We start from the raw sequence: 27,371 nt of genomic DNA, 5'->3' as shown, positions 1-27,371 counted from the left end.
TTTAACTTCTGAACATAGAGGAGGACATTTTATTAGGTCAAAGCAATGGATTGAAAAAATGTAACAAATTTCCCATGTAACTCAGTAACTCCATTTTATACTGATACACAGAAAATAATCACATTATAGAATGCATTTATATCACTTATAATGTAATTCATTACATTTGTAATTTAGTACAGTCAAAATTTAAGCCATATTTTGTTTCTGAATCTACTTCTATCAGAAATTATTTGTTGAATCTCTACTATATTGGTCTGGCAAGATTGATAATCTTTTATTTTGTTTGTTTCCTACTTGTTAGAAGTCTGCAGTTTTATATGCTTTCCAAGAGATAAACCATAGTTTTTTTGTTTTTGTTTTTAGAACTTAACACTTTTCTAACCTTATTTCTCCTGAAGCAGGTGAATTCATATGAATTTGAAGTCTTTGGTGGATTTCTCTTCTCCCTTCAGGTTTCTATACCCACTATCACATTCTAACTAACTTTATCTAATTTTTTGTTAGTCTGATTAGTAGAATGAATATTCAAGTTATCATCCCACTTTATAGCTAGAGATTTTAAATGACTTTACTTTCGTATATACTATTATGTTATAGTCTAAGTTAGATTTCATTGTGTCACTCATTAAAACATTTGAAGAAACAGGCATAAAAACAAAATAAGCATTTCTGAAAATATATAATAACATCATAATATTGCATAAGAAACAAAATAATAATAGTAATAATGAATTAGAGAGTTAACCAAAAGTAAAACTACAAGTGTATTCAAGTATATAAGGAAATTATATGGCTATAAGATTCATATGGTTAAGAAATGTGTTTATGAGCATATATATATATAAAACAAAGTATTTGGAGCCAAGTTAAAAATCTCACCAAACATTTCATTTCCTAGTGAAAGGTTTTTTTAAAAAACAGCAATCATTGTTTCACTCAATACTTAGTTGAATTTTATCTTGAAATTTGAAAGCTGAGAAATAATGGTATTATACGTTAATACTGAGAATAAATATTTAACAGAAACTCATTCTATTACTAAGTTCAGAAGAAAATAATGTGTGTTAAGATGCATTCTTTTTGTTGTCTGTGATTTATGAAAATCTACGACTATTGAAGTAATTAATAACCACTTGTTTTTCCTTCAGGTTAAAAGGATTAACAGGGAACTTCATTAATATTAATAATCAAGTTTTTGACTGGTATATACAGTGAAAAAGGAGGAAGGACAAATGTTACATTACAATGAGCAATAACTAGATTATCTTTCCTTGTTAAAATATTGGTATCACATTCTTTTTCTCTGTACTCATATCTTTTTATTTATACTCTAAACTACAGATTTTTGGGTGTACTTTAATTGTCTAACTACATTTCTTAATATGTAAACTGTGATTCGGATTATTTTAAGTTTAGGATTATATGTGTTTAAACAGATATGTTATTATCTCTTTATAATATATTTATAGGAACCTAGCAAGCCCTTTATTTTAGAAGGGACCATGGAAGGTAATTAGCATATAAAGTTTCATTTTAGTGTAGCTTTAACCACTGATGTCATATGAATAGTCTAGTTACTTTTCTTTAGCAGATTTTCCACAAATACTAGGAGAGTCACCGTGAATCAATTTTGTCACAGCAAAGTGATTCCAAAGTGATCTTTACTGAGTTTTCTTGGATCCTTGAAACTGGAACTTTTGGGATTGATGTTTGTCAGGAAGACAGAAAAGATGGTGTCACTTCAGATCTGATATTCCTGGGTCTGGACTTAAAGATTATCTGTTGAAGATTGATTCTTCCCCATGTCCTCTCCAAATTCAGATCTCACTTCTCCAGAGGTTTAGAAGGCCCTATTTCACCACTGCCACACAGAAAAAGACAAAACTCAAGAAAAATAATATTACAAGTTGACGACGGCTCTATAAGATACAACATAATTCTTAGGTCAGAATTTCATGGCGCTTGGCACCAGGCCAGCACAATATTACTACAATAAAAAATGGGAACAAAAGCATAGTTCCTGGGACTTAAATTTATTTAATTTCTTAATGTAACTCATTGTACCCATCAAATATAAGGTGTTCTTAGTACTAATTCTTCAAATATAGGGATACCTTCTTATTGATTCAAGCTAGAATGGGTAGGACACATGCAACGTGAAAAGATAGGTCAGCCAGGTAGAGGAAAGTAGGAAGGAAGCAGTTAAGAAGTGTCTTCCTTCAAATAATTTTACAGTGTACTTTAACTTTTTAAAAAACTCGTTTACCCAGCCCCGTCTCTCATGAATAAATGAATAAAATCTTAAAAAAAATAAAAAATAAAAAATAATAAAAAATTTGTTTAAATGACCTCTACACCCAAGATGGGGCTGGAACTCATGAGCCTGAGATCAAGTGCCGAATGCTCTACCAACTGCACCAGGCAGATGCCCCACAATGTACTTCCAACGTGTTAATGTCAAATCTCTGGTTGAAAGGTAGGTGCAACAAATTTAAAAGTTCATGTTTTTACTGAGTGCCTTCAACCATCAAGCTAACATTGTTTTCTTCAAATATTAAATGTTGTACACTCTGCAAATGAAAATAGAGTACACACATACACACACCCCAAGGAGCTTTCCTGCAAATTCTTAAGTTCATAATGCTCCTAAGCTGCCCCAGTGATTCTGGGTAGAATTATTTTTTATACAATACTTTGCCCTATTTTTTTTTTTTTAAAGAGAGAGTGTTTTTAAAAATATTTTATCTCACATCAGGGAATGCATAAGCATTTGAAAGAAAAAATGACTTCTGTAATCTGGACAGAATTATATTTCTGTCATCTAAAAATGAGCTCTGCTGATTCTGACACAAGCAATTGGTTTAAGTACAATAAAAAAAAATAGTAACTTTCAAAGCTTAATTGGGGGCTTCACAGGCTGTCTACTTGAGTGTATTCCTTTCTCATCAAATAGATAAGTACAGAGGGTTATGCAAATTTTCTCACATAAAATTGTTAATATTCCTAATTCTGAAAGGAAATGTCTTTTACATATTTGTCATCCTTTGGCCCTAGAATTTCCTGTGCCACCTTATTGAAATGGTGATTAGTGATATTGATATTTTCAACTCAGAGCCAAGTACTGGCTTGCAGCCTTTACACCATCTTTTTTGTCAGTAAATGAATAAAATAATGGAGAAATTATAATGGCTTCCTGCCCCCTAGTGATCTGTGGTGGATTGTGGTAGGAAGGATGAACAACTGTCATACCAATGGCCTTCAACGATTTGGTTCTCCTAAATATGAGGAAACATATAGGATTGAAGCTTCTTAATGCTAAAGTCAATTAAGCATATGAATATAAACATGTAAGAGTTATTGGTTCAAAATTAGCATGGTTCAAAATTAGCATTAACGTAGTTTGAGTTTACGTTATTGTCATTTAGTTAAAATTCATATTTACCAATACAGTCACAAATATCTTCGCATTTTAAATCCTTGCATCTTTGCCTTTTGCCAGCAGATAAATTTATAAGTAGCTAAATTTCATCTGGTTTTAGTAGGAGACTCTACCCATACATTACCAAGTAATAGGTCCTTGAGTTTGACAGAAGGCAATGAAAGTAGGCCACCTAAGTGATTATAGACATCTGTGGAGTCTTCACTATCTTATTTTTCTCTTCACTTAAAGAGTAACATTTGGCAGATGGTAGAAAGACCATTAGAGTAGTGGACTTAATATAGTAGTAAAATCTATCATAGGTTTTAGACATCAGGTAATAGATGCATAAAGTTGAAGTCAGATTGGGAGGGGGATTGTTTCACTTAAAGCATTAAATGTTCATTTTTTTAGTTTGCTGCTAGGTTAGGGTGTATAAACAGCTGTCGTTTCCTGAAATTATCTTTCATTTCTTTTATAAGACTGTCTTTATGAGTTAACACAAAGTATTTTTGGTAAATTGAATTATAAAGCTAGAATAACCAACTTGTTTTTAGACAAATTTAGATTAGTCTATAAACTTTAAGCAAATCAATCACAATATGGCAATTAGGGATTTTGTTTTGTTTTTTAGCCAAAGAAATGAAAATTTTCTTATCCATATCATCTGTTAAGACAAAAAAAGAGGAAATTTGTTATTCTGGGGTCCTGATTTTTCTTGGGAATCTTTTCAAATGATTTGAATTATTGAACTTATCAGTCTCACAATCATTAAGACGGTGACTGGCTGGAGAGTAAAATATAAAGGTCAGGAAGAGGGAAAACAGGAGGGAAAAAAGTCACAGAGGTAGAAATAGAGAAGTTGAATTCAAATTAATTTTTAATTGAGTACTTAAACAATGGGCCCTCCAAAATGGCTGATAATACCACTAAAGGTTTAAATAAAGGAAAATAAAACACATCAATATTTAGTATTTCTAAAACATCATTCTGAATGACCCATTCAAATAATAAGTTTTGTTTCCAACTGATACATTTTCACATTATCCAACATGTTCATATTAGGTACCCACTACCTTACCAGGCACAGCAGATCAGATGATGAACATGGAGCACAGAGTTTCAACAGGTTTATCACGTGTTCTAGACTGAAAAGGCCCTTCATTGTACCTCTTGGTAGGTGAGGTATGTGGCTTAGTGGGTAAGTACAGGCACATAGAAATCAGGTCTAGGTTCAAATTCCAGCTCTAATGTTAAATTTCTGTGTGATCTTAGGAAAAATACTCCCTCAGTGCCCCATCTGGAAAATTAGGATAATACTTACCTCATAGAGCTGTGAGGTTTAAGTAAAATTGTATATACAAAGCACTTAGCAGAGCATAAAGAACACTAAAGGGATACCTGGATTACTCATTGAGAGCTCTAGGATGGATGGGTCACGGGCTTCCAAATCTGGGCTGCAGCTTCGGGCTCTTAACACCCCAAAGAACTCCTACTTGCTTCAGTTCACTGGAAAGCATCCTGTCACCCCGTTTGATACAGCTCAAGTATTAAGGAGATGGCGGGCCTTCCCCAAGGATATGTCCCCACAGAGCTTTTTGGCACCCTGGAATCCTAGGCATTGTTAATATTAGGGTGCCTATAGGACACTAGTATTTATCACCGAAAAGCATGATAAATGACAGGAGGTGGGGCAGGAGAGGAAAGATGAGGAACTGATTAAGTAGATTAATGGCAAACAACAAATAATTTTAACTGCTAAAGCCCATTAAAAATTAAGGAATACACCAAATTTATTCTGAACAATGTGTACACATACACATTCAGGTCTTTCTTTTGCTTGGTACTAATTTACCATTTTGGTAACAATGACATTTTCACTATTAAACTGGTTCCTGGGGGGGATTTTCCAGAAATCTATTAAATATGGAAGTTCTTTAAGGTTGTAGAGGAAGAAGTATTGTTTAATCAGGGAGAAGGTTGCCAACCACCACCCAGCCTCTCTTCCTACTTTTTTAGAATATAGAAGTTGGCATATCACCTCAAGTATTTAAGCATATCCTTGGCATGTTGACAACAATTGTTTTATTAGGCATTTTATAGCTATAATTGTCTCAAAGTATCAGTATTACTTTAACCTATCAAATTACTTTAATCTCTGCCCTCACATAGACAATTCCAAATGTTTATTTTTTATTCAGCTTTTACATCTTTTTCATATTTTTGTTCTCAACTTCAGTACTTAATGATTTTTTTCATGTCAGTCTATTGTTTTTCCTTTTAACTGATGCTCTGACTGCCCTAGCGAAGTCTGTCCTTTTAATTCTTTTAGTTTTATGACTAGCCCCTGGAATACTTACATTCTTCCTTCTATGTTTTGTCTGTATTCAAACTTCATACATTAAACACTAGCCGTGTATCATTTTATGCCTGAGAGTCATTTCTCTGAATATTTTTACTTTAAAAATATGGGAGAGATTAAGACAAATTTTTAAGTCTTACTCCACTACTGCTTCATTGTGTTTTATTAATCTGAGATTTTTGAGTCCTGTTTACTAAAGAATTATAAACATCTGAGTCTCACCGTAACTGGTGACAAGCTTTTTAGGCTCTGACTCCATTTCTCCAGGATTTCTTGCTGGAGAACAACAGGCCCTTTAAGCAAGACTGTAAGACACAAGATGCCACATATGTGTCTAGATTTTTCTTTCGTTTTTTGGATTTGGAGCCAAATTACATAAAGACAGGAGGAGAAGGCAGCTTCCACAAGGGCTAGACGCAGTAACCCCAGCAGAGGGAAGTCAGAGGGAACTGGGTTGGAGAGAGAGGCGTCAGACATTTTCATTCCCCTTAAGAGGCAAGTAGCCTTTCAATATACTCTCTGCCTTAATAAGGAAAACTTGTACATTACATGTAACAGAACCCTGTGCTGCCCTGTAGCTAGTTCCAAGACAAAAACACAAGGTGTCCTGTGTCATATGACACTAGGAGGAGACAACATGGTAAGGTGGGGCTTTGTGAAACCATAAACATCTCAGTTATGTAAAGTTAGATTATGTTCAATGTTTATATATTTACTTGCTAATTGTTGGCTGTTAGTACATGTGAAAACGCTAAATTAGTCCCCCCCTTTCCTAATGGAAGAGGTAATCCTTTTTACAGCATGGTAGTATTTAGAAAACCCTGTTCTTTAATGGTGGGAAGCTACTGCAATAAATTTTCATGAGGATCAGTAAAAAAGTGATCCTCCTAAAAATTCTGTCCATTAAACTATATAAATAGTTTGGAAATTTGGAGTGAGTTTATCTTGTCTTTACACAAGCCTCTGATGGTTTCTGGGTTTGTTACACTTTTATCAGGTTCCTATCAATAATGTATATATATTTCATTTAAAGTTTCATTTCAGATTGAATTCCTTGATAAACTACTGTGTCCAAGACTAAGATGAATCACTTTTCCTGCTTTTTCTGCTACGTGGTTTTTAAAAAAACACCTAACTTCTTCTTTATCTTTTAGTGTATTTCCCCCATCTCTATTTCCCATTATTTTGTTTTCATACCACATGCCTCCTGCACTGTTCCTGTTCTTATGTAATACCACAGTGTAGCCCCACAAATCTCTGAGCTCACACTGTGCTCTCTTACTTTTCTCTCAACTAGAACTGTGTTAGTCAAATATCTCTCAATTCTCTTGGAAATTTGTTCTCTTATGCAAATTGTATAGAAAAATATCACTTGCATATCTTAAAAATCCGATGTAAACAAAAAGAGCGATGTTAAGTTACTGTTGATAATTACAAAATTATACTTTTAAGTACATGTTATTTAAAATCCCTTTCATTATGAGAAGGGTATCACAATGCAAGTAATTCACATTAAAAGGTATTCTATTCAATAGATGTGTTTATTGGTGGGGTCAGTTTTGCCAGTGTTTTAATTCACATGTGAATCATGTAGACCTCGTGTCAGTAATAACTAACAATACTACTTTAACTAAAAAGTGTTCAACTATTTCCACTTCTATGCTCTGATTATTTTATAGTCCTCAAATTTTGTAGTCCTTTACAGAAAAAAATAAGAGCATGGTGATAAACTGCAATTTGCCACACACATTTCCTCCAAATCTTAGGTAGTATAAAACACAAGACATTTTTTCCACACTCTACTTTTATAGAACAACCAGATTTGTAGTTGATTTCTTTATTTTATTTGATTTATCAATATACATGGCAGCTTTCTCAAGTCTCAAAGTAAGTTCCAAAAGTATGTAATTTTAAAGGTGAAAAATCATTTTCCTTTAGATGTCATATTCCTAGAGAGCTATTAAAGTCTATTTATAAACAAAAATAATTGATAAACTAACACACTTTAGAAATCAGAATATTTTAAATTATTTTAAATGAATACAAGATATGTCTTTTTAATTAACTATCATAGTTAAATTTAATATCACAAAACAAAATGACTTGTCCCCACTAATTTCTCAAGTGGGGTAAGGTCATTGGGTTTTACACTTAATATAAGTTTTAAATGTGATTATTAAATGATAATATTTTATCAATTATAGGAAATATTCATTTATAGGAATTTCCTTAGGTCCATCAATCTTTTTAGGCCAAGTTTGAGCCCATGTCAACCTTCAAGTTTAGAGTCAATGCACCTAACCTGCCTAATAAGCATGTCAATTTAAGAATATGAATTTCATTGATAAGAAAGGGGAATAAACAGTGGCTAAATCACTGTTCAACTTAAAAAAAAAAAAAGGCTAAATGAGATAGTTTCAAAGAGCTAATTACTTTTAAAAAGTTTGTTAAATAAACACGAATGGCCACTGATATTGGATTTAAAATTTCACAGGATAACCTTAAAAAAAAACCCACATAGAAATAGTAAAGTCATCACCTTATGATAAAAAAAACTAAAGTTTAATAGTCATTGAAGGGGTAACAACCACTTGTACTCTACATTGAAAAGTAATTTTAATCATAGCTAAGACAAACTAAAAATCAAAGAATTCTATTAAGAAATAACAAAAATGATAAACATTTAATAACACCTAAAATGTAGATACTTAAGATCCTAAACAAAAATATTAAAGGTAAAAGGGCCTTGGAATTTTTTCCCAACAATTCATCTTATAAAATCAATTTCTAAATAGCGCATATCCTTTGCTTTGGTGTTTTGTCTGCTATCAACTAAACATTAGCACAGTAGAAAATCACTTATGTTCTTTTCAAATGCTTGGCATTATAATGTGATCTCATATCTTTCCTCAAATTAAATTTTGCTCCACATATTCCACATGTATACAGATGAACATCCATGTGCTGTTCCAACTGTTCATTATTTGGGAATATCTGAAAGCAGACCTGGCATATAGTCTCACCAGCAGATAAATGAGAAATCATATGCCGTACATGGTCATGTTTTCTGAAGTTTCCTTGATCACAAATGGAACAGACATACCTGGCCATGCCTTTGTGCATATCATTGTGCAGTCGCAACTGACGTTCTCTTAAAAACTGCTTTCCACATGTCTGACAAACAAACTGTTTTTCCTTAGTATGAACAGTATAGTGTTCTCTTAAGTGACACCGCTGATAAAATCCTTTACCACACAGATTACAAAAATGCTTTCGTCTGTGATCTCTCTCATTTTCTTCCATGATGGCACTCTTAAACACATCCTGGTCCAGACAGCTAGACATATGTTCAACCACTAGATTTTCGGTTTCAAACCGCTGGCCACAATTAGGACATCGAAAAGGACAGGCAGAATGTTTAAATAACTGCTTTTTTTGGATACTGTTTATCTGGAAATGATTGTCCCTAAAGTCATCCAACATTTCAACAAACATATCTCTTATTTCTGACTGCTCATCAGGATTCTCTTCCATGTCCATCTTCTCCTCCGTATTTCCTAACCCGTTCATGGTCAGATCTTGGGGTTCTCCACATCTTTGCGCATGTTCCTGAAGCTGCCTACCCTTAACAAGGATCTGTCCACATTTCCCACATGCACAGATATTTTCAATGTGTTTGGCTAAGTAATGAGATGACAGGTCCTCCTCAGTTATTGTGAGCCCACACAGCTCACAAGATGCATTTTCGGTATCCTCTTGTACTGGACTGCTGTTGTTAGGGGGCCTCATATTTTCTAAGCCACCTCTTTCATCAGCACTTATTGACATCCGAGGTTTTAGCATTTTCCTACCACTTTTCTTAATACCAATATCTTCTTCAACATAGTATCTATAAAATGGCTCTTCAGGTTCATCTTCTAATTCATCGTTGTCCGTGGATTCATTACAGTCTTTATCAGTAACTTTAATAATGTTAAAGTCTTTTAGTTCGTCTGTAGGAATATCTTCTGGCTCCATCTTGATGATGATTCTTTTCCTGTCAGCAGCTCTGCTTTTCTCTTCACTGGCTACTTCAGACTCCATGGTGCTTTTTCTGCTTCCAGTGGTTGAAGTCGAGTCATCAGCAGCCTGGCTCGTGTCTCCTCTGTATTTGTCTGTCTGTGTAGAAAATGCTTTGGAAGATTCCTTTTCACCAAATTCAGCCTTGATACTTCCATCTTTTCCATCTCTAATATCGACTATTCTATGGTAGGATCTTGTGTTTTGGTATGAATGTCTGTTAGTACAGGTTAGCACATGCTCATCCAATAATTTTTCACAGCTAAAGCCAAATCCACAACTGTCACAGGTAAAACTCCGTCCAAAGCGCCGTGACACACGTTCTTTTGGAGTAGATAATTTGGACACAGAACTTTTTTTACATACATCAAATAGTGGTTCGGGGAAATTGCCTAATTGTAAAGACTCTTCATCAGGCTCTCTATTGTGTGGTGTATTTACTGTTGAACTTGGCTCTGCACACCACCTATTGGCTTCACTGCCATTTCTAGCCACTGTGTCTTCATACATTCTTACCCCAAATATCATTTTGCTGTTCTGTTTGCTAGAAGCAGAAGACGAACATTTTGAACTAGAACAGTCTGCATCCTGTATGTCTTCTAAGCAGTCAGGAACATTGTACAGCTGCAGGTAGTTCATTGCCACTTTAAACTGCTCAAAACTGGAGGGCGCAGTCATAATTTTTCCTAAATACATAAATTGCAAAATGAGATCAAAACACTCGGCACTAATTTTCATGTTGCTGAGATTCAGTTGTGCAGTACTGTGCTGATGGTTCATGAAAAACATTCTGAAATAGGAGCTACAGGCAGCCAGAACTGCTTTGTGTGCTTGAAAGTAAATGTCATCGATTGCAATACAGCAGTCACAGAGGAAACCCCACTCCCTTTGGTTGTTTAGCTGCTGAAGAACGTAGCTGCTGTGGCTGGGCTTTGCCATCTTCAATTAATTAGAGACCTACGTGGAGAGAAATATAAAGTCAGACAAGGTATCTTTAGAAAAGCACTTGAATCATTTTGATTATACTTTAGGATTTGTGTGGCTTTGGTAGTACAATAAAGGTATAAGTACCTTTTATTCTCATGTAGCAAAACTCAATAATATACACCTGAATCATTTTCTAGGTGTGAAGATGGAGAAAACCCAACCATTATTCAAGCTTCTCATTTTGATTTTAAGAAACACAAGCTAAGGTATTCAAAGCAAAAACCATCATTTTGGTTTCATCGCAACTCTATGGGGGAAAATGTATGCTAAATGTGAAAGGAAAAAGTTTAAGAGTACTTGAAGGATATAAACAGCGACAGTAAATAAAATAGCAACTTAAAATGAAAGTTTAACCAAATTGCACAGTTTTAAAAACTTCTCACATAATTGATATTAAGGAACTATTGCTCATTTTTTAAGCGTGGTGAGTGTATTTTGGTTGTGTTAAAAGAGTCCCTATCTTTTAGATACACATACTGACATTTAGAGATGAAATGATAGTATCTAAAGTATACTAGAAAATAATCCAGTGAGGTGGGTGTAGGGGCTATAGGTGATACAAAATCTTGTATTGATAACTATGGATAACTAATTGATAACTAATTGATAACTTTTAATAGAATGATAACTACATTCTATTAAAAATGCTCATGAGAGTCTCTGGAAATGGCAACAAGCAAATAGGTTTAATCAATGCTTTTCTTTCTTTTTTTTTTTTATCAATGCTTTTCTCTTGATTATTGGAGAAGCAATAAATCTGTAGAGTCAGAGTATCTGTCTTACATCTCTGGGCATGCACTTTAGGGTGTAACAAAGCAGTGGATTCATTAGGTACAGAGGTGTCTATCAAATGGTAAATTTTTCTTCATTCTTTTTTTTTTTTTCTTCATTCTTTAATTGTTAAAAAAGTATACAAAGTAACACGTGCTCATTGCAAAGAATTCAAATATATAAGTAAATAGAATAAAAATACACCTTAAGTCACGTACCTCTTCCCAGAGGTAACCTCTCCAAACACTCTGGATTGCATATCTTCACATCTGTTTTTATGTCTCCACACAGAGTCAACAGATATTGAATAGCTACTATGTTCCAATGCACACAGTTTTTTCTCTTGCTGTGTTTTCTGTAGGGTTTTTTTTTTTAAATACCTAAATGATATCATCCTATATATACCTTTCTGCTAGTTTTCTTCATTTAACATACGGTAGACACTATAAATTTTATTAGTGTAGCGAGTTGACTTTTGGTAAAAGAGGGAGAGGAAAACATTAAAAGTACTAGAAGCCCTATTCATTACATTATAAAACTAAAATAAGGAATGCCTGGGTGGCTTAGCAGTTGGGCATCTGCCTTCAGCTCAGGGTGTGGTCCCGGGGTTCCAGGATCGAGTCTCGCATCAGGCTCCAGCATGGAGCCTGCCTCTCTCTATGTCTCTCATGAATAAATACATAAAAATCTTAAAAAAAAAAAAAAAAAAAAAAGGGATCCCTGCCTGGCACAGCGGTTTGGCGCCTGCCTTTGGCCCAGGGCGCGATCCTGGAGACCCGGGATCGAATCCCACGTCGGGCTCCTGGTGCATGGAGCCTGTTTCTCCCTCTGCTTGTGTCTCTGCCTCTCTCTCTCTCTCTCTCTGTGACTATCATACATAAAAAAAAATAAAAAAAAAAAAAAAAAAAAAAAAAACAAAACTAAAGATCCAATTTTAGCCTCAATTTTTAATCTGTATACATAAAACTTCAGAATCTTCTACTTAAAAACAAGTTCCTACACAAGTTAAGCATAAAAAAAACATTTAACAAGCTGTTCAGAGAAATGTTCAATCTTTAGTCCCCAAACCCTTCAATCCCTGCAGTGATAATTAAGAGGTATCTACAGCTTATTTCCACTTGTTTGTCACAGATCATCTGTGGATCACATACCCTTTCTCCACTACCTGAAGACCCACCCTACCACCTCCTTCCTGTTCTTCCTGTTCATCCTGCCTGATGACAGTTGCATAGCCAGGGATGTGCCTCTTCTAGTGAAAGGAAAGTGGCTTTATAATGAGACCTTCTGCCTTCTTAAAATTGCAACCACTATACCTTTTTTGTAAGCCAGATCAAGCATGTCAAATAAGTAGAATCTTTCCACCTATTCAACCTTCTGTAAATCAGATGTCTGTACAATGCAATGAGGAAGCATGCTCAGTATGTACTTAAATACAAGAAGCAATATATGGACAAGGATATTCATCAGTATGTTCTTTATCATTTGAAATGCCTGGTAATAAAGGGGTTGTAAGTAAACCAAGGTAAATCCACTACCTAAAATTCACTGTCCTGTGGCCTTTAAAAATTAAATTTATGAATGAAGACTGCAGAAGAAAATGAGTCAAGTTTCCAGGATGGAAAGTCAAGTAAATAAACAAAGGATATGAAATTATGTAACAATTACAATTATATAAAGTGAATCAAAACAACAAAACCTTACTCAAAAGGGAAAAAAAAAAGAAAACACATACACACAAATGTGGACCCCAAACCCATTTTAAATAGAATGAGATTTCTAGCTCTATATTCATTTATGGGATTCAGAGAGAATCTTGATAATAGAGGCAAAATGATAGATGTTATCTCAAAAAAAATTAGTAGTAAGAATTGTTAAAAAATAAAACAAACTCTTTTGAAAGGACAGTGGATGCCCAACCTGGAAGACGGATGAGATGTCATTGAGGACAGTATGATACAAAGAAGAGAACACAGGCTTTGGATCAGAGAGACTCAAGTTCCAATCTGACCATGCCACCTTTGGTAACATTTATCTTCACTGACTCCCAAGTTTCCCGAACTGTCAAAGTGAGGAGAATAAAATGTCAAATAACATTTCAAACACGAGGATTCATAGAAACAATGTATAAAATGTACACAATTATTGACATGTGAAAATTAATGGAAGTAAAACTTGGCAGTTTTGGTGATTATGCTTATTTAAGCATCAGGAGCTAAGTTTGACTAGATAACCTTAAAATTTCCTTCCAAACAGAGTCCAGTAGTAGGAATGCCAGCAGTTAAATCTGTAAAGACTTTCAGGTTTTATTTATTTTTTATTTTTTAAAAGATTTTTATTTTTTCATGAGGGGGACACAGAGAGAGAGGCAGATACAGGCAGAGGGAGAAGCAGGCTCCATACAGGGAGCCCAATGTGGGACTCAATCCCAGAACTCCAAGATCAGGCCCTGAGCCAAAGGCAGACGCTCAACTGTTGAGCCACCCATGCATCCCAAGACTTTAAATCTCCTATGCTTAAGATAATAACAAGAACTCTTCTAATCTAAATGGAAAGCAGTTTTATGGCCAGCAACCAAAAAAACAGGTGCAACTATATACACCACCAAAATGACAGGCACCTCTACAGCTACAGCCACAAGTTAGTAAAAATACAATGAGGAGGACACTTGATGGGATGAACACTGGGTGTTACACTCTATGTTGGCAAATAGAATTTATTTTTTTTAAGATTTTTATTTATTCATGAGAGAGAGGCAGAGACACAGGCAGAGGGAGAACCCAGGCTCCATGCAGGGAGCCCGACGTGGAACTCGATCTCGGGACTCCAGGATCACGGCCTGAGCTAAAGGCGACGCTCAACCACTGAACCATCCAGGTGCTCCGGCAAATTGAATTTAAATTTAAAAAATATAAAAGTAAGTAAAAGTAAAAAGAAAAAGTAGAAATACATTCTATGTTAACATAAAACATGAAAACAAGAGGAGCAACAGCATTTTAATGCACATTTTTTAATGCAACAAATATGCATTGAGTGCTCCGGGGCGTCAGACGCTAAAGTACTGAGAATTGGCAATAGCACAGGTATTTTGTCATCTTGAGGACACATCACTGAGGAGAAACTTGACTTTAGATTAGTGACTTCAATATGTATTCGGTAAAGTACCTACTCTATGGAAGAAGGCATCATGCTCCGGTGGAGAGAACAAAGGGCTCTGGGTCAGAAAGGCATGGGTACAAATCCCACTGTCTTCAGATGTCTCTCTATATCCCTACCTTCCCCTCAGAGCTTGAGGCTGAACAAAATTCATGCTACCACTACAGCTTCTGGGCTGACATACAATTGTAATTTCATCAGTGTCATTACTGGAACATGCTAATGTCCACGTTCCAGTAAAACTTTTTAAGGTAGAGTAACTTTTTTTTTTTTTAAGATTTTATTTATTCATGAAAGACACACAGAGAGAGGCAGAGATATAGACAGAGGGAGCAGACTCCATGCAGGGAACTGATGCAGGACTCAATCTCGGGATGTGGGATTGCGCCCTGAGCCAAAGGCAGACGCTCAACCCCTAAGCCACCCAGGTGTCCCTAGTATCAACAACTTTGTTCTTGTTACACCACACTAAAAAAAAGCTCAGAGAAGGTCTAATAACACAAAATAAATAAAGCCCCAAAAAATAGAAAAAAAAAAAAAAAAAAGAAAAGTAGGGCATGGAATCGGGGGTGAGGGATCTAAATTCCTATGAGACTTTTAACTTGTTATCTCTTAAGGATAATTTTTGCATTAAAAAATTTAAAAATTCACTCACTTATTAAAAACAATTTCAAATTCCAAAGTTCTCTCAATTTTTTGATAATCTTAATAATTCTACCAAAAATACTTAACTTTATATTAAACCTTGCAAACGTTTTAAATAAAAGGGTTTATATTATATATTTTAGCTGTTTTTATTTTTTAAGTTTTTATTTTAATCCCAATAAAGTTAATATACAGTGTTATACTAGTTTCAGGTGTGCAATTTAGTGATTCAACGCTTGCATACAACACTGGGTGCTCATCACAAGTGCCCTCCTTAATCTCCATTACCTATTTCACCTATCCCCTAAACTACCTCCCTACTACAGGCTAAGAGTCTGTTTCTTGATTTGCCTGTTTCCCTGTGCTCATTTTTTTTTTTAATTCCACATATGAATAGAATCAGATGGTATTTGTCTTTCTCTGATTTACTTTGCTTAGCATTATACTCTCTCTTATCCATGTTGTTGCAAATGGCAACATTTCATTCTTTATCATGGCTGAACAATATTCCATTGTGCATAAATACCACATCTTCTTTATCCATTTATCAATAGGTGGATACTTGAGCTGCTTCCATATCTTGGCTATCATAAGCAATGCTGCTATAATCATAGGGGTGCATGTATCCCTCTGAATTAGTATTTTGTATTCTTTGAGTAAATACCCAAAAGTGCAGTTGCTGGATTGTAGGACAGTTCTGTTTTTAACTTTTTGAGGAAACTCCATACTGTTTCCAACAGTGGCTGCACCAGTTTGCATTCCCACCAACAGTGCAAGAGAGTTTAGTTATTCTTGTCTTTATAACTGAAATCTGTGATTGCTTTGTGTTACTAGCTGTATCACTGGTGGAACAAGTTTATTACAGCTAGAGGTCAAGGGCTGCAGCTGAGAGCAGGACTTCAAATGTGATCCGAAGCTAAGAGTACTAAAGTCTGTATGCATGCAGTTCTCCCGGAAGAGAGAGGAATTAGGTGATGCAAAATATTTTGCAATGAACTTTTTAACTTTTAGTTTGAAAGTTTCATCTCATTCAAAACCAGCTGCCAAGCACATTAAGAATATTAATTTAGATACCTACGGATTTTTAGAGTTTAGATCTAAGCTGGTTCTTATTTCATGGAAGGGTAAAGATCTAAGACTGTTAAACAGTGTATCAAGGGGATAGTTAGCTGTGGTGAAATGGGTATTAGGACTACAGGATGAGGACTTCTGACCACGAAGGTGTGTACCAACCACTTGGTACTATGTAATGTGCCCTTCTCCAAGGAACGCTCAGCAAGGACTGGGCATGAGTCCTTAATACAGGGTAGTTTTGGCTGGCTGCTCTTGCAGAAGTGACTACTCACATCTGAAATCGATCTGTAGGGGTACCTGGGTGGCTCAGTGGTTGAGCATCTGCCTTCAGCTCAGGTTGTGATCCTGGGGTCCTGGGATTGAGTCCCACATTGGGCTCCCTACTGGGAGCCTGCTTCTTCTCCCTCTGCCTGTGTCTCTGCCTCTCTCTGTCTCTTATGAATAAATAAATAAAATCTTAAAAAAGAATGAAATCTAACTGTAATGTTGCTTTATCTGTATAGGTGCATCTAGTCTTACTCAACAGACATGTTCCCTAAATTATACCATGTAAGCTATTTCGGTAAATTTCTCACTGACAATAGTAAGGTATCAGAAATACTTTTCCTTCATCACTAAATATCTTAAATTGGAACAAACAATTTTGCTCAAAGTTTCTTTTGCGTCTGCCTCAAATGATAATTGAAGGGTCTATAAATAAGCATATAAACTGAATGAAGTAGTAAGTAACTTACAGTAATTTTGGAGTGACTCCTTCTGTAAAGCAAATCTCTTTTTAATGTGTGCCCTAGACCAAGGAGGCTCCCCTGGGGATAATTTGCATAGCCTCAGTGAATCTGCAGCAGAACCTCCTATTAGACTTTCAATTTAGCTCCCCAATCCCTGAACTACTAACAATTAACTCTGGATCTCAGAGGTCATTTATGTATCTATATTCATTTTTTCATACCTATTTCTGTGTCTTCTATGATTGGAGATATATAGATATAGATTTAATTTGAGGGTTATAGACTATCCTTTTAAAAAGCCTGAAGTGAAATGAAAGGATTCTCTAATGTTAATAAATCAGAGTATCAGCATGTGTTGAACATCTACAATATTCCAATACTGCATGAAGTATTGAAGTAGAGGGTAGAGAAGGATGGTAAACATGGAGCTAATTACATATGAGGGATTAAATTTTAAACCAAGAAACAATTTGAGAATAATTAAGTACTAAATTATACTGAATAAAGTTCAGCATGAGTTGGGGGGGGTGGGGGAAGCCTACCACTAGAAGAGTAGGCTTTAGGAAGGATGTAGGATTTGGGTAAAGCCTTGGTGAATGAGTAGGATAGAGAAAAACAGCAGGGGAAAGGCATTTCAGGTATCTGTGTAAGTGTGTAGGTAAAGAATTAGAGAGGGGTACACAGCAGCATAAACAAAAGCATGAAAATGTAATGGGAGGGAAAGCAGATATGCCTTACTGGACTGGTAGATGGAGGCTATAAAGGTAGGGCAAATGACAATTGTAATATGATAATGGGAATAGCCAACACTTGTTAAGTCTTACTATCCACGGTCAGGCTCTAGTCTAAGCAGGTGTGTGTGTGTGTGCGCGCGCGTGCATATACATACATATATTTATATACGTGTGTGTATGTGTGTGTGTATATAAAATGTGTATTGGTATTCAATGTTACGTAACTTCTGTAGGGCCACAGAGGACTTGGTGGGATTAGAACACAAGCAATATGACTCTTGAGCCTAAGATCATGGCCTTAGAGATTTTGTCACCTATAAAAATAAGGTCACTCTGGTGAAATTCTTTCCTAGAATATCATTTTCCAGAGCATATGTGCCAATGCCTAAGCTTAATTAATTGAGTTCCTTAGGTTTTCTCCTTGAAAGTTCCAGGAAGAATCAGTTTTGTAGATGCTCCTAAAGATAAAAGGTTTTACTTCAAGGCACTTAAATGACAGACACAATCAAGGTTAGAAAATCTTAGTCATTTTTTTGAACAGATATTCTGGCTGGCTATTAGACTGTAAATTCAGTACTTAGCACAGGAAGTTCTGAAATTATAATTGGGTTCTGTTCCAAAACTTTATTTTTAAGTTAGTTATTTGGAACTTGAAACACATATTCCCATAGAAACAATGCTATAAATGGTGAGTCACTTCTATGCTCACACTCTAAAATCTTTTAAAATGCTTAATGTAGCTTTACATTAGTCCTAACAGTGCTACAGCATGACTTTTATCTTTTGCACCAACAGAGGTACCATACAGCAATGCCTACCTCACTGACCTCCAAAGGGTAAAGATGAGGCTTAAAAGGCCTTTGTGCCCCCAAGTGCCTAGCACTCACTGCCCACATAGCTGGCACTTGATGCTTGCTAAATCAAAGTCTTAAAAAAAGCCCTGGAAGCAGGCACCAATAGATTTGGATACCAGCCCTACTAACCATAGCTAACCCTATTCAGCTATGATTAAACATCTTTACCTCTCTAAACCCACTTTTCTCATCTGTAAAACATGGAGAATTATACCCCTCACAGGGTTCTTATGTAATTTAGAGACAATTTCTTCTTGCCTTTTCTGTCAAGCATAATACAATTTTCCTTAAGTATTAATATCATGATCATAGTTTATAGCATCTTACAAAGTGGTCAAGTTCAACCTGATGCTTTATAGGTGAGACAACAAACTGAGGTCCTATGAGATTCAGAGACATGCTCAAAGTCACTTCCAGTTTTAGTGGCTGACAGCAAAGGCCCTTGGCTCCTCAATCCTGGTCTAGGGCTCTTCCTACTATCCTGCAGCCCCCAAGTACAGAAACAACTGCCTGTCTTTCTCCTCTGCATCAACCGTGTTTTGCTGAAATACAGAACCTGTTCAGATTGGCAAGGGTTGTTTGCACCTACACAAAATGGCCTGAGATTGTGGTGCTTTGGGAGATCGTGGTTTGTTGGCTGATTAGTAATTTTCTGTGTCCTAGCTTGTTAAGCCAACAGCTGTCATTTCTAAAAGGGGTGCTGATCTCCTGCTGCCCACCATTTCAGTCTGTTATGAGTTATAAAATTAGACAAAACTCAGTGAAGCTGAGTTTACATAATTTAATTTTCAAAGAGGACGTAGGGAAGTAATCTGTAAGATCAGATTTTAATTCCTGCACTTTGTTTCATCTATTTTAATTGCTGATAGGCAACAATTCTGCTTTACTCTTGTTTCTGGTCAGGGCACTAGTTAATTGACGTTGCCAACCAAGTAACTTCTGAATAAGTGAAGTGTTACTAAAGGTAAACTTATCCACAGAGAAAGCAAAGTGAACATAATAGCTTCTGGAACATTTCTCTCTCTCCAAAAGGCAGAGAGGGGAACCTGGGTAGCTCAGGTGGTTAAGCACTGGACCCTTGGTTTCACTCAGGTGATGATCACAGGGTCCTGGGATGGAGCCCCGTGCCAGACTCTGCACTCAGCAGCAGAGTCGGCTTCAGGATTCTCTCCCTCTGCCCCTCCTCCACTTGTGCTCCTGCGCTCTCTCTCTCTCAAATAAATAAATCTTTTTTTTCCCCCAAAGATTTCATTTATTTATTCATGAGAGATAGAGGCAGAGACATAGGAAGAGGGAGAAGCAGGCTCCATGCACAGAGCCCGATGTGGGACTCGATCCAGGTCTCCAGGATCACGCTCTGAGCTGGAAGGCAGATGCTTAACTACTGAGCCACCCAGGCATCCCTCTTTTTTTTTTTTTTTTTAAGATTTTATTTATTTATTTGAGAGGGAGAACACAAGCAGGAGAGGCAGGAGAGAGAATCAGACTCCTTGTTGAGCAGGGAGCCTAACCTAGGTTTTTTTTTTTTTTTTTTTAATTATTTTTTAAGATTTTATTTACTTATTCATGAGAGCCAGAGAGAGAGGCAGAGACACAGTCAGAGGGAGAAGCAGGCTCCATGCAGGGAGCCAGACGTGGGACTCGATCCTGGGTCTCCAGGATCACGCCCCGGGCTGAAGGCGGCCCTAAATCGCTGAGCAACCCTGGCTGCCCTGACCCAGGGTTTTATCCCAGGACCCCGAGATCATGACCTAGGCTGAAGGCAGACGATTAACTGACTGAGCCATCCAGGTACCTCTTAAATAAATGAATCTTAAAGAAAAAGAGAGAAGAGGAAAAGTAATCTAGGCAGTCTCTACATTTTGATCTGTTCATCTAAAGAGGCAACATGGCATCTTCTGACCACTAGAGGGCACTGTCTGAACAGCAGGCTTCTCTCTGCAAACAGCAACTTTATCAGGAAGTGACTTTTTGCACGTGGCATTGGTATTGGTATTCTTAGGGTTCATTTTGTGGAACTTATATCTATTCCAGAGTGCCTCTGTGACTTTAGGACCCACCTAAATCTGCTTCTCTCCCTGTATTCTGTCTCAGCTAGCACTGCCATGCACCAATCACTGAGGGTACTTGGGAGTCACCTGGACTTCTCCCAGACTTAATAGTTAACTATTAAGTCTTACCAATTTTCTAGTATTTCTCACATCTGCCCCTCTATTCCATCCCTACTTTCCCTGCCCTCCTGAGGATCCTATCATCATTGCTGAGTTATTGCAAAAGGCTCCTTAACTGGTTCCTCAAATCCATCCTTCACTTCAAACAATTCATAAAGAACAAAAATCAGACCATTTCATTCTGCTTAAACCCTTCTATGGTTCCCTTCACATATCCTCAGGCTAAAGTAAAAACTTAGCAAAACATACAAAGCCAACAGTGCCCACCCAGCTGGTCTTATGTTTGGCTACTTCATGTTCAAGCAGCATAAAATGGCTTGCTCTCCCTGTTCCCCTCCCAAGCCCACCTTATTTACTTAATGTATTTATCTCCATTTTTATTCATGCCAATTGGTTCTTCTGCCTGAACCTCCCACATATCTGAGAATCAGTTTATCACCTCCTCCAGAAAACTTTCTGTAATACCTCCCTTTCCCACTATTTTAGGTTTTTTTTGTTTTGTTTTGTTTTTTTGAAGATTTTTATTTATTCAAGAGAGACACAGCAAGAGAGGCAGAGACACAGGTAGAGGGAGAAGCAGAGGAAGAAGCGGTCTCCCTGCAAGGAGTCCAATGCAGGCCTGGATCCTGGGACCCCAGGATTACACCCTGAGCCAAAGGCAGATGCTCAGCTGCTGAGCCACCCAGGCGTCCCAAATGTTTTATTATTATTTTTTTAAGTAGGCTCCATGCCCAATGTGGGGTTTGAACTCATGACCCTGAGATTAAAAGTCGTATGCTCTACTGAGCCAGCTAGGTGCCCCCTATTTTAGGTTTTGATATTACTCTGTATCCTCCTTATTTTACACTTACTACACTATATTTTAATCATCAGAACAGCAACATAAAGTAGGTGTTAAAGCGTAGACTAACCAGATTGCCTGGGTTCAAATTCTGACTTTGCCACTTATTAAGTGTATGACCTCGAGCAGGTTGCATAAACAATTTGTACCTTAATTCTCTCATCTGAGAATGGGGATGATAATCCTACTGTTTAGAGTTATCATGGGCAATGGCTGTCAAGGAGCAAATGCTAGTAAGAATTGGATACCACAGTTTGTATCTGTCCCTAGGTCTCCCCACTAGATTATGTACAACCTGAAGGCAAGGCTGTTAGCTTGTTTCTGTGCAACACACTAAGTATGCAGTAACTGTTCCTGAATGAGCAGCTGGTGAGGCAGCTCCAGGACACTAGGAAGTGCTACCCAGGCTCTTTCCCTCAGGAGATGCACATAGCTTTTTAAATTGTACTGTCTCCAATCTTTCCAGTTATAGCCACCCTTTTCTTGTTTAATTCCAACCAAAACCCTGAAATTTTCACTCTCTTAATTAAAAGAAAATGAAACCAATAAAAAGAGTATCATAAAAAGTGTGTTCATTCTAAGAAGCTTAACTCCATTTTTAAGTCTCAAATCTATTTAAGATTTCCCTTCATCCCGAGGGACCTACACAGCAAAAGCTTTCAAGCTTTCATATATGCTGTTCCCTTTACTCAGAAACTTTTCGATGTCCAGCTCACTCTTTGGGGAGTGTTTTTTTTTTCTTCCCCTGATCTCAGGGTAATGAAAATGCCCCTCCCCTGTGCTTCTAAGACAGCCCCTAACTATACAGTGACAAAAAATGTATCATCCAAAATGGATGTTGTGTCTATCAACACACTCTTGGCAGGGATTTTAATTATGTGCCTCCCTTGCTTTGCTATAAGCTCCTTGAGATCAAGGCATTGTCTTAGTCGTCTTCACTGTATCCTCTGAGCCTTTTAACAATTGCCTGGTATTTGATTAGTTTTGAATGAATAAATGTTGAAGTAGGTGTTTTATTTTGCTTATCAATTTTTTTTTATTTTAAAGATTTTATTTATGTATTCATAGAGACACACAAAGAGAGAGAGGCAGAGACACAGGCAGAGGGAGAAGCGGGGTCCATGCAGAGAGCCTGACGTGGGACTCGATTCAGGGTCTCCAGGATCACACCCTGGGCTGCAGGCAGCGCTAAACCGCTGTGCCAATTTCTTTCTTTCAAGTAATCTCTAGACCCACTATGGGACTTGAAGTTGTGAACTGAGATCAGGAGACACGTTTCACTAAATGAGCCTGGCCAGGCACCCAATTTTTTGTATTACTTCAATCATGGCAACTCTTACATAGTCCTCAAAAATTTACAAAGCAATTTCCCATACATCAAACAACTCTTCTCAAAATAACCCTCAGATAGGTATTTTCATAATCCTCATTTTGTTAATACAAGTTTAGTGGTTGATACCAAAGTGCTCATTTTCTAAGTAGAAGATGGGACTCGAATTCTGGAGTCTTGATTCAGCACCCTAAGTTTCAGCTTTTATAAACCAGACAACACTCTTCCTGGCAATGACTATTAACTGAAGTGCTGCTTTGGAACGTCCTGAGCCTCCCAGTCACCCACTCTCATACAGCCCCCATATTGCAGGCAGAATGCCCTGCCCCTTCCCCATCCCCTCCTTCCATCTGCTGACTCCCACGGCCCTCAGAGCAAACCCTTCCCTAATATTAAAAGATGTAAAGTGGGGATGAAGCTCTTTAGTTATCTTGAAAAAGGATTATGTGTATCTCACATAGATAACAAATGGAAAATCTGGTTGGTGATTTAATTCTTTAATTTTCCAGTATTATTTGGGAAATGATTTTATTTTATTTTTTAAAGGTTTTATTTATTTATTCATGAGAGACCGAGAGAGAGGCAGAGACACAGGCAGAGGGAGAAGCAGGCTCCACGCAGGAAGCCCGATGTGGGACTTGATCCCAGGTCTCCAGGTTCAGTCCCTGGGCTGAAGGGGGCTCTAAACTGCTGAGCCACCACGGCTGCCTGGAAAATGATTTTAAATTCAAAGCAGAGTAGTATTAAAAAAAAATCCATGTCCCCAATACTCTCAAATAATCAATGTTGTGATTAAACTTCGATGTACTATTTTGGGGCTTTGTTTTCAGATCATCAACTACTTTACACTCATCCTTCTTGAATATAAGTGATTCTGTACTTTGACTAAAATCTTCTGTAGTTACCATACAAGCCCCTATGTAAGTATAGTTAGAAATCTAAAGTATGTGCCATCTCCTTCCATGCCACATCTAAAAACTGCAGAGTCATTAATTCCTTTCTTCATTCTAATTCTCTTTCCTTGATGTTTTGCATGCTATACCTCTAGATACTAATCAAGGGGAACCATTCATGCCATATCAGCACAGGGATATCTAGGCAGTGGTCTTCATGTCAAGTATAGCTACTCCTTCCCAACTATGAAATTATGAAACTCTCTACAAATGTGAAGCTTTGGTGTTTTTTTTTTTTTAAAAACAAGTTTGACCAGTACAAATCAATCCGTCAGAGGTTGGACCTCAACATTAGCATGAAAAAGTATGAGAACTAGCCCACCAAGGTACTGTAAGTACTTCATAAGGACAAACCTAAAATAGCAGCTCTGTTATATTTAAACGCTCACATCTGTTACTCGATCATAGAATTTTAAACCAGTCCAATGCAAAACATTCCCTTTTTCTCCCCCTAGTCAATTCTCACCAACCTGAGTAGGGAATAGAGAACATAAGGCCATGAATCATCATAGGCCATCCTTAGAGTGAAGCATATACAACAGCACAGTTAGAATCAAATGTTGCCTCTTCTTGTTTTAAACAAGGAATTGACTGTTAACAGTTACCTCTGGGTAGTGGGAATCAATGACATTCATTTTTGTATTTTATGTATTCTAGTATAGGCTGAATTCTTACCAAGAGCATAGATTTTATAAGTATTTCTATTTTGAGAAAAAAACAGAATAGACATGAACCACTTTTAATTTGGTTCACATAAAAGCATATAACAATGTCAATATTTCAGGGTAAAATATATTTGCACAAGAAAAAATATCAGGAGAAAACAACTTACAGAGAGACCCAAGTGACCTCTCAAACAGATGTTTTTCAAATACAACTCCATTTTCTTGGAAGACAACAGATTACAATGTAAAAATAAAAAGCTATGGAAACTTTTTTGCCTTTGTATCCCAAATGGTTTCCTCCCCTTTGGGCCAGAAGGTTAATAGCAAAGGCTTAGCACTTTCCTGGCTGGAGGAAGAAAGGCCTGAAAGCAGGCACTTCTCTACTCTTGCACATTAGGATAGGAAATGGTGCTGCAAGAAAAATGGACACACTCTTAAAAAGCTCCATGAACTTATCTTCTCCAGAGCCCTGCAAAAGATGAGAATAAGGAAACTACAAGAATTTAGCACTGTCAATGTGAAATCAAAACACAAGGTCCAGAGCAAGTGGCTGAGACTGTGCTCATGCCCTGCTAAGGTCCTGGTTAAATATGGTTTCTTTTTTCTCTGACAATGATGTACCAGGGCTCCCTCACTTATTCCCCCAAGTAGGCCATCACATTGGAGGGGGAAGAATAGAAAGGGGTTTAGGAAAGGACAAACAACCTGAGTTATTCTACACCATGAAAATTTGGTCGTAATGGAGAAATCTCTTAAAATGAATGTAAGATGTTAATTAAAGGCTCTACTGTAGACTGTATTGATCTTTGAAAATAGTTTCATGACCCCTATGTTTCAATTCTTTTTAAGATGAGGAAGCCCCCTGGGGCAGCCCGGGTGGCTCAGCGGTTTAGCGTTTTAGCGCCACCTTCGGCCCAGGGCGTGATCCTGGAGAGTGAGGATCGAGTCCCGCATTGGGCTCCCTGCATGGAGCCTGCTTCTCCCTCTGCTTTGTGTCTCTGCCTCTCTCTCTCTCTCTCTCTCTGTCTCTCGTGAATAAATAAAATCTTTAAAAAAAAGAAAATGAGGAAGCCCCCATCTAGCACCCAAACCCATTCACTTATTGAGACTGCAATCACATAGCCAGCCGAGTGAATCAAAAAGAAAGTTTTGAGGTTGTGATGGCTAGCCATCATTCAAGCTTCATCTTTTTGTGTCCCAATTTCCCCATCGTATTCATTCGCACTGACAAAATTTCATTGAATCGAATATCTTGGTTTCAGAGGAGAAGGTAGCGATTGTTTTGAAGTTAACATGAGAACTGCATCCTTCACCAATTCTGCTCCAAAGTGCCTTGAATTCAAGAAACTGGTTCTAAGACGCCTCAAAAAGGCTGGAACTATTCCTTGGGTTCGAGAAAATTTTTCCTGTAATAGTTCTGCTGTGAGACCGTGAGACATACGCTATGGAAATACAGTTAGGCCAGTGGAGAATCCGCGCGTACCTACCACGTTGAAGCTCGATTGGTGTAGGATCATACGGATACCCTACTGTCCCCAGAAAGCATCAAAGATTTTCATCGACATCTCCCCAACGCTCCCAATTTGGAAAAGGTCATGTCAGCCTTTCAGATCCTACAGACGCGCCGCTTAGGTAAAAAGGGAGGCTTGGGAGGCTGGCTCAGCTCAGACCCAAGCCTACGTGTTTTAGTGGTAACGACTCCCGATCTACAACACATTTACCCAACACTAACAGAACTTCCAGCAAGCGCCCACCACCGGAATCGAAAGCACTTTCTTCCCACGAAGCACATCTTTTCCACTGAAAATTCCCAAACCCCAGACTCACTACTTTTCACTGAACAAAAAGCGTGTGTGCCGACAAGACGGGGTGGAAAAGAGCGTGGCAAGAATTTGCACGGCTCTTACGCCTCCTCCCTCGGAGCGCGCCCAAGTCTGCGGCCTCGGGCTCCGGGACACTTCCCCTCCCACCCGCCGAGGAGCCGCAGCTGTAAGTTGAGCGAAGCGGGCTCCGGCACGTCAATCAACCCGGTCCTCCCGCCTCCCGTCTACACCTCCCCTCCCCCCCCCAAAAAAAAATAAAGGCAGAGAAAGAAAAGGAAAAGAAGGTAACTAATTTGGGAACTGGTCTCCGCCGGGGCTTCGCTTCGGACCTAGGGAGGCCGCACGTCCCGGACCCGGCGCGCCGGCGAACGGCGGGATCGAGCAGGCGGCCCGGCAGCCGCCCGCCGCCGGGTCCTCGCGGCGCGTCCTCCGCGCTCCGGATCCCCGCACGGGTCGGCGCCGCTCCGGCCCCGCACTCCGCCAGGCCCGCGGCCCGCGTCCTGCCGCCCGGGCCAAAGTTGCGCAAATAGCCCCACAACTGGCAGATACTCACCGGCCGCGGCAGGAACCGGGGCTGCGGAGGTTTTAGGGAGTTTAAGGCAAACCGGCCACGGGAAAGGCGGGCGGAGGCGAAGGGGCCGCGAGCTGCAGTGGCGGCGGCGCGCGGCGCTCGGGCTGGGCTGCGCGGAGAGGCTCTGGCTCTGCCAGGGACTGTGCTGCAACAAAGGACTTCCGCTGCCGCACAGCCGCGCCTGCCGCACCGCACTGAGCCGGCCCCGCTTACGCGGCGACTCCGGGTC

At 38.1% G+C, this 27,371-nt stretch overlaps 1 protein-coding gene across 5 annotated transcripts; it reads right to left on the bottom strand.

Moving 5' to 3' along the window:
* ZBTB1 (zinc finger and BTB domain containing 1) lies at positions 1 to 27,265 on the bottom strand. Of its 5 annotated transcripts, none has more exons than XM_035720208.2 (3): positions 27,125 to 27,265; positions 13,518 to 13,658; positions 1 to 10,799 (listed from the first exon to the last, which is right to left on the bottom strand). In XM_035720208.2, exon 3 carries the CDS (start codon positions 10,779 to 10,781, stop codon positions 8,643 to 8,645), a length of 2,139 nt encoding a protein of 712 aa, XP_035576101.1. In that variant the 5' UTR covers positions 10,782 to 10,799; positions 13,518 to 13,658; positions 27,125 to 27,265; the 3' UTR covers positions 1 to 8,642. The 5 variants fall into 5 exon arrangements, with proteins under 5 accessions (XP_035576101.1, XP_025299363.1, XP_048969200.1 ...); XM_025443578.3 differs by lacking the exon at positions 13,518 to 13,658 and having other exon boundaries at positions 1 to 1,864; positions 8,887 to 10,799; XM_049113243.1 differs by lacking the exons at positions 13,518 to 13,658; positions 27,125 to 27,265 and adding an exon at positions 26,236 to 26,711 and having other exon boundaries at positions 1 to 1,864; positions 8,887 to 10,799.
* Positions 27,266 to 27,371: the final 106 nt, after the last annotated feature.

This window comes from Canis lupus, chromosome 8 (assembly GCF_003254725.2).
Source record: "Canis lupus dingo isolate Sandy chromosome 8, ASM325472v2, whole genome shotgun sequence".
Classification (NCBI taxonomy): Eukaryota; Metazoa; Chordata; class Mammalia; order Carnivora; family Canidae; genus Canis; species Canis lupus.
Note: the sequence above shows the minus strand (reverse complement) of the source record. Positions and strands in the feature narration are given on the sequence as shown.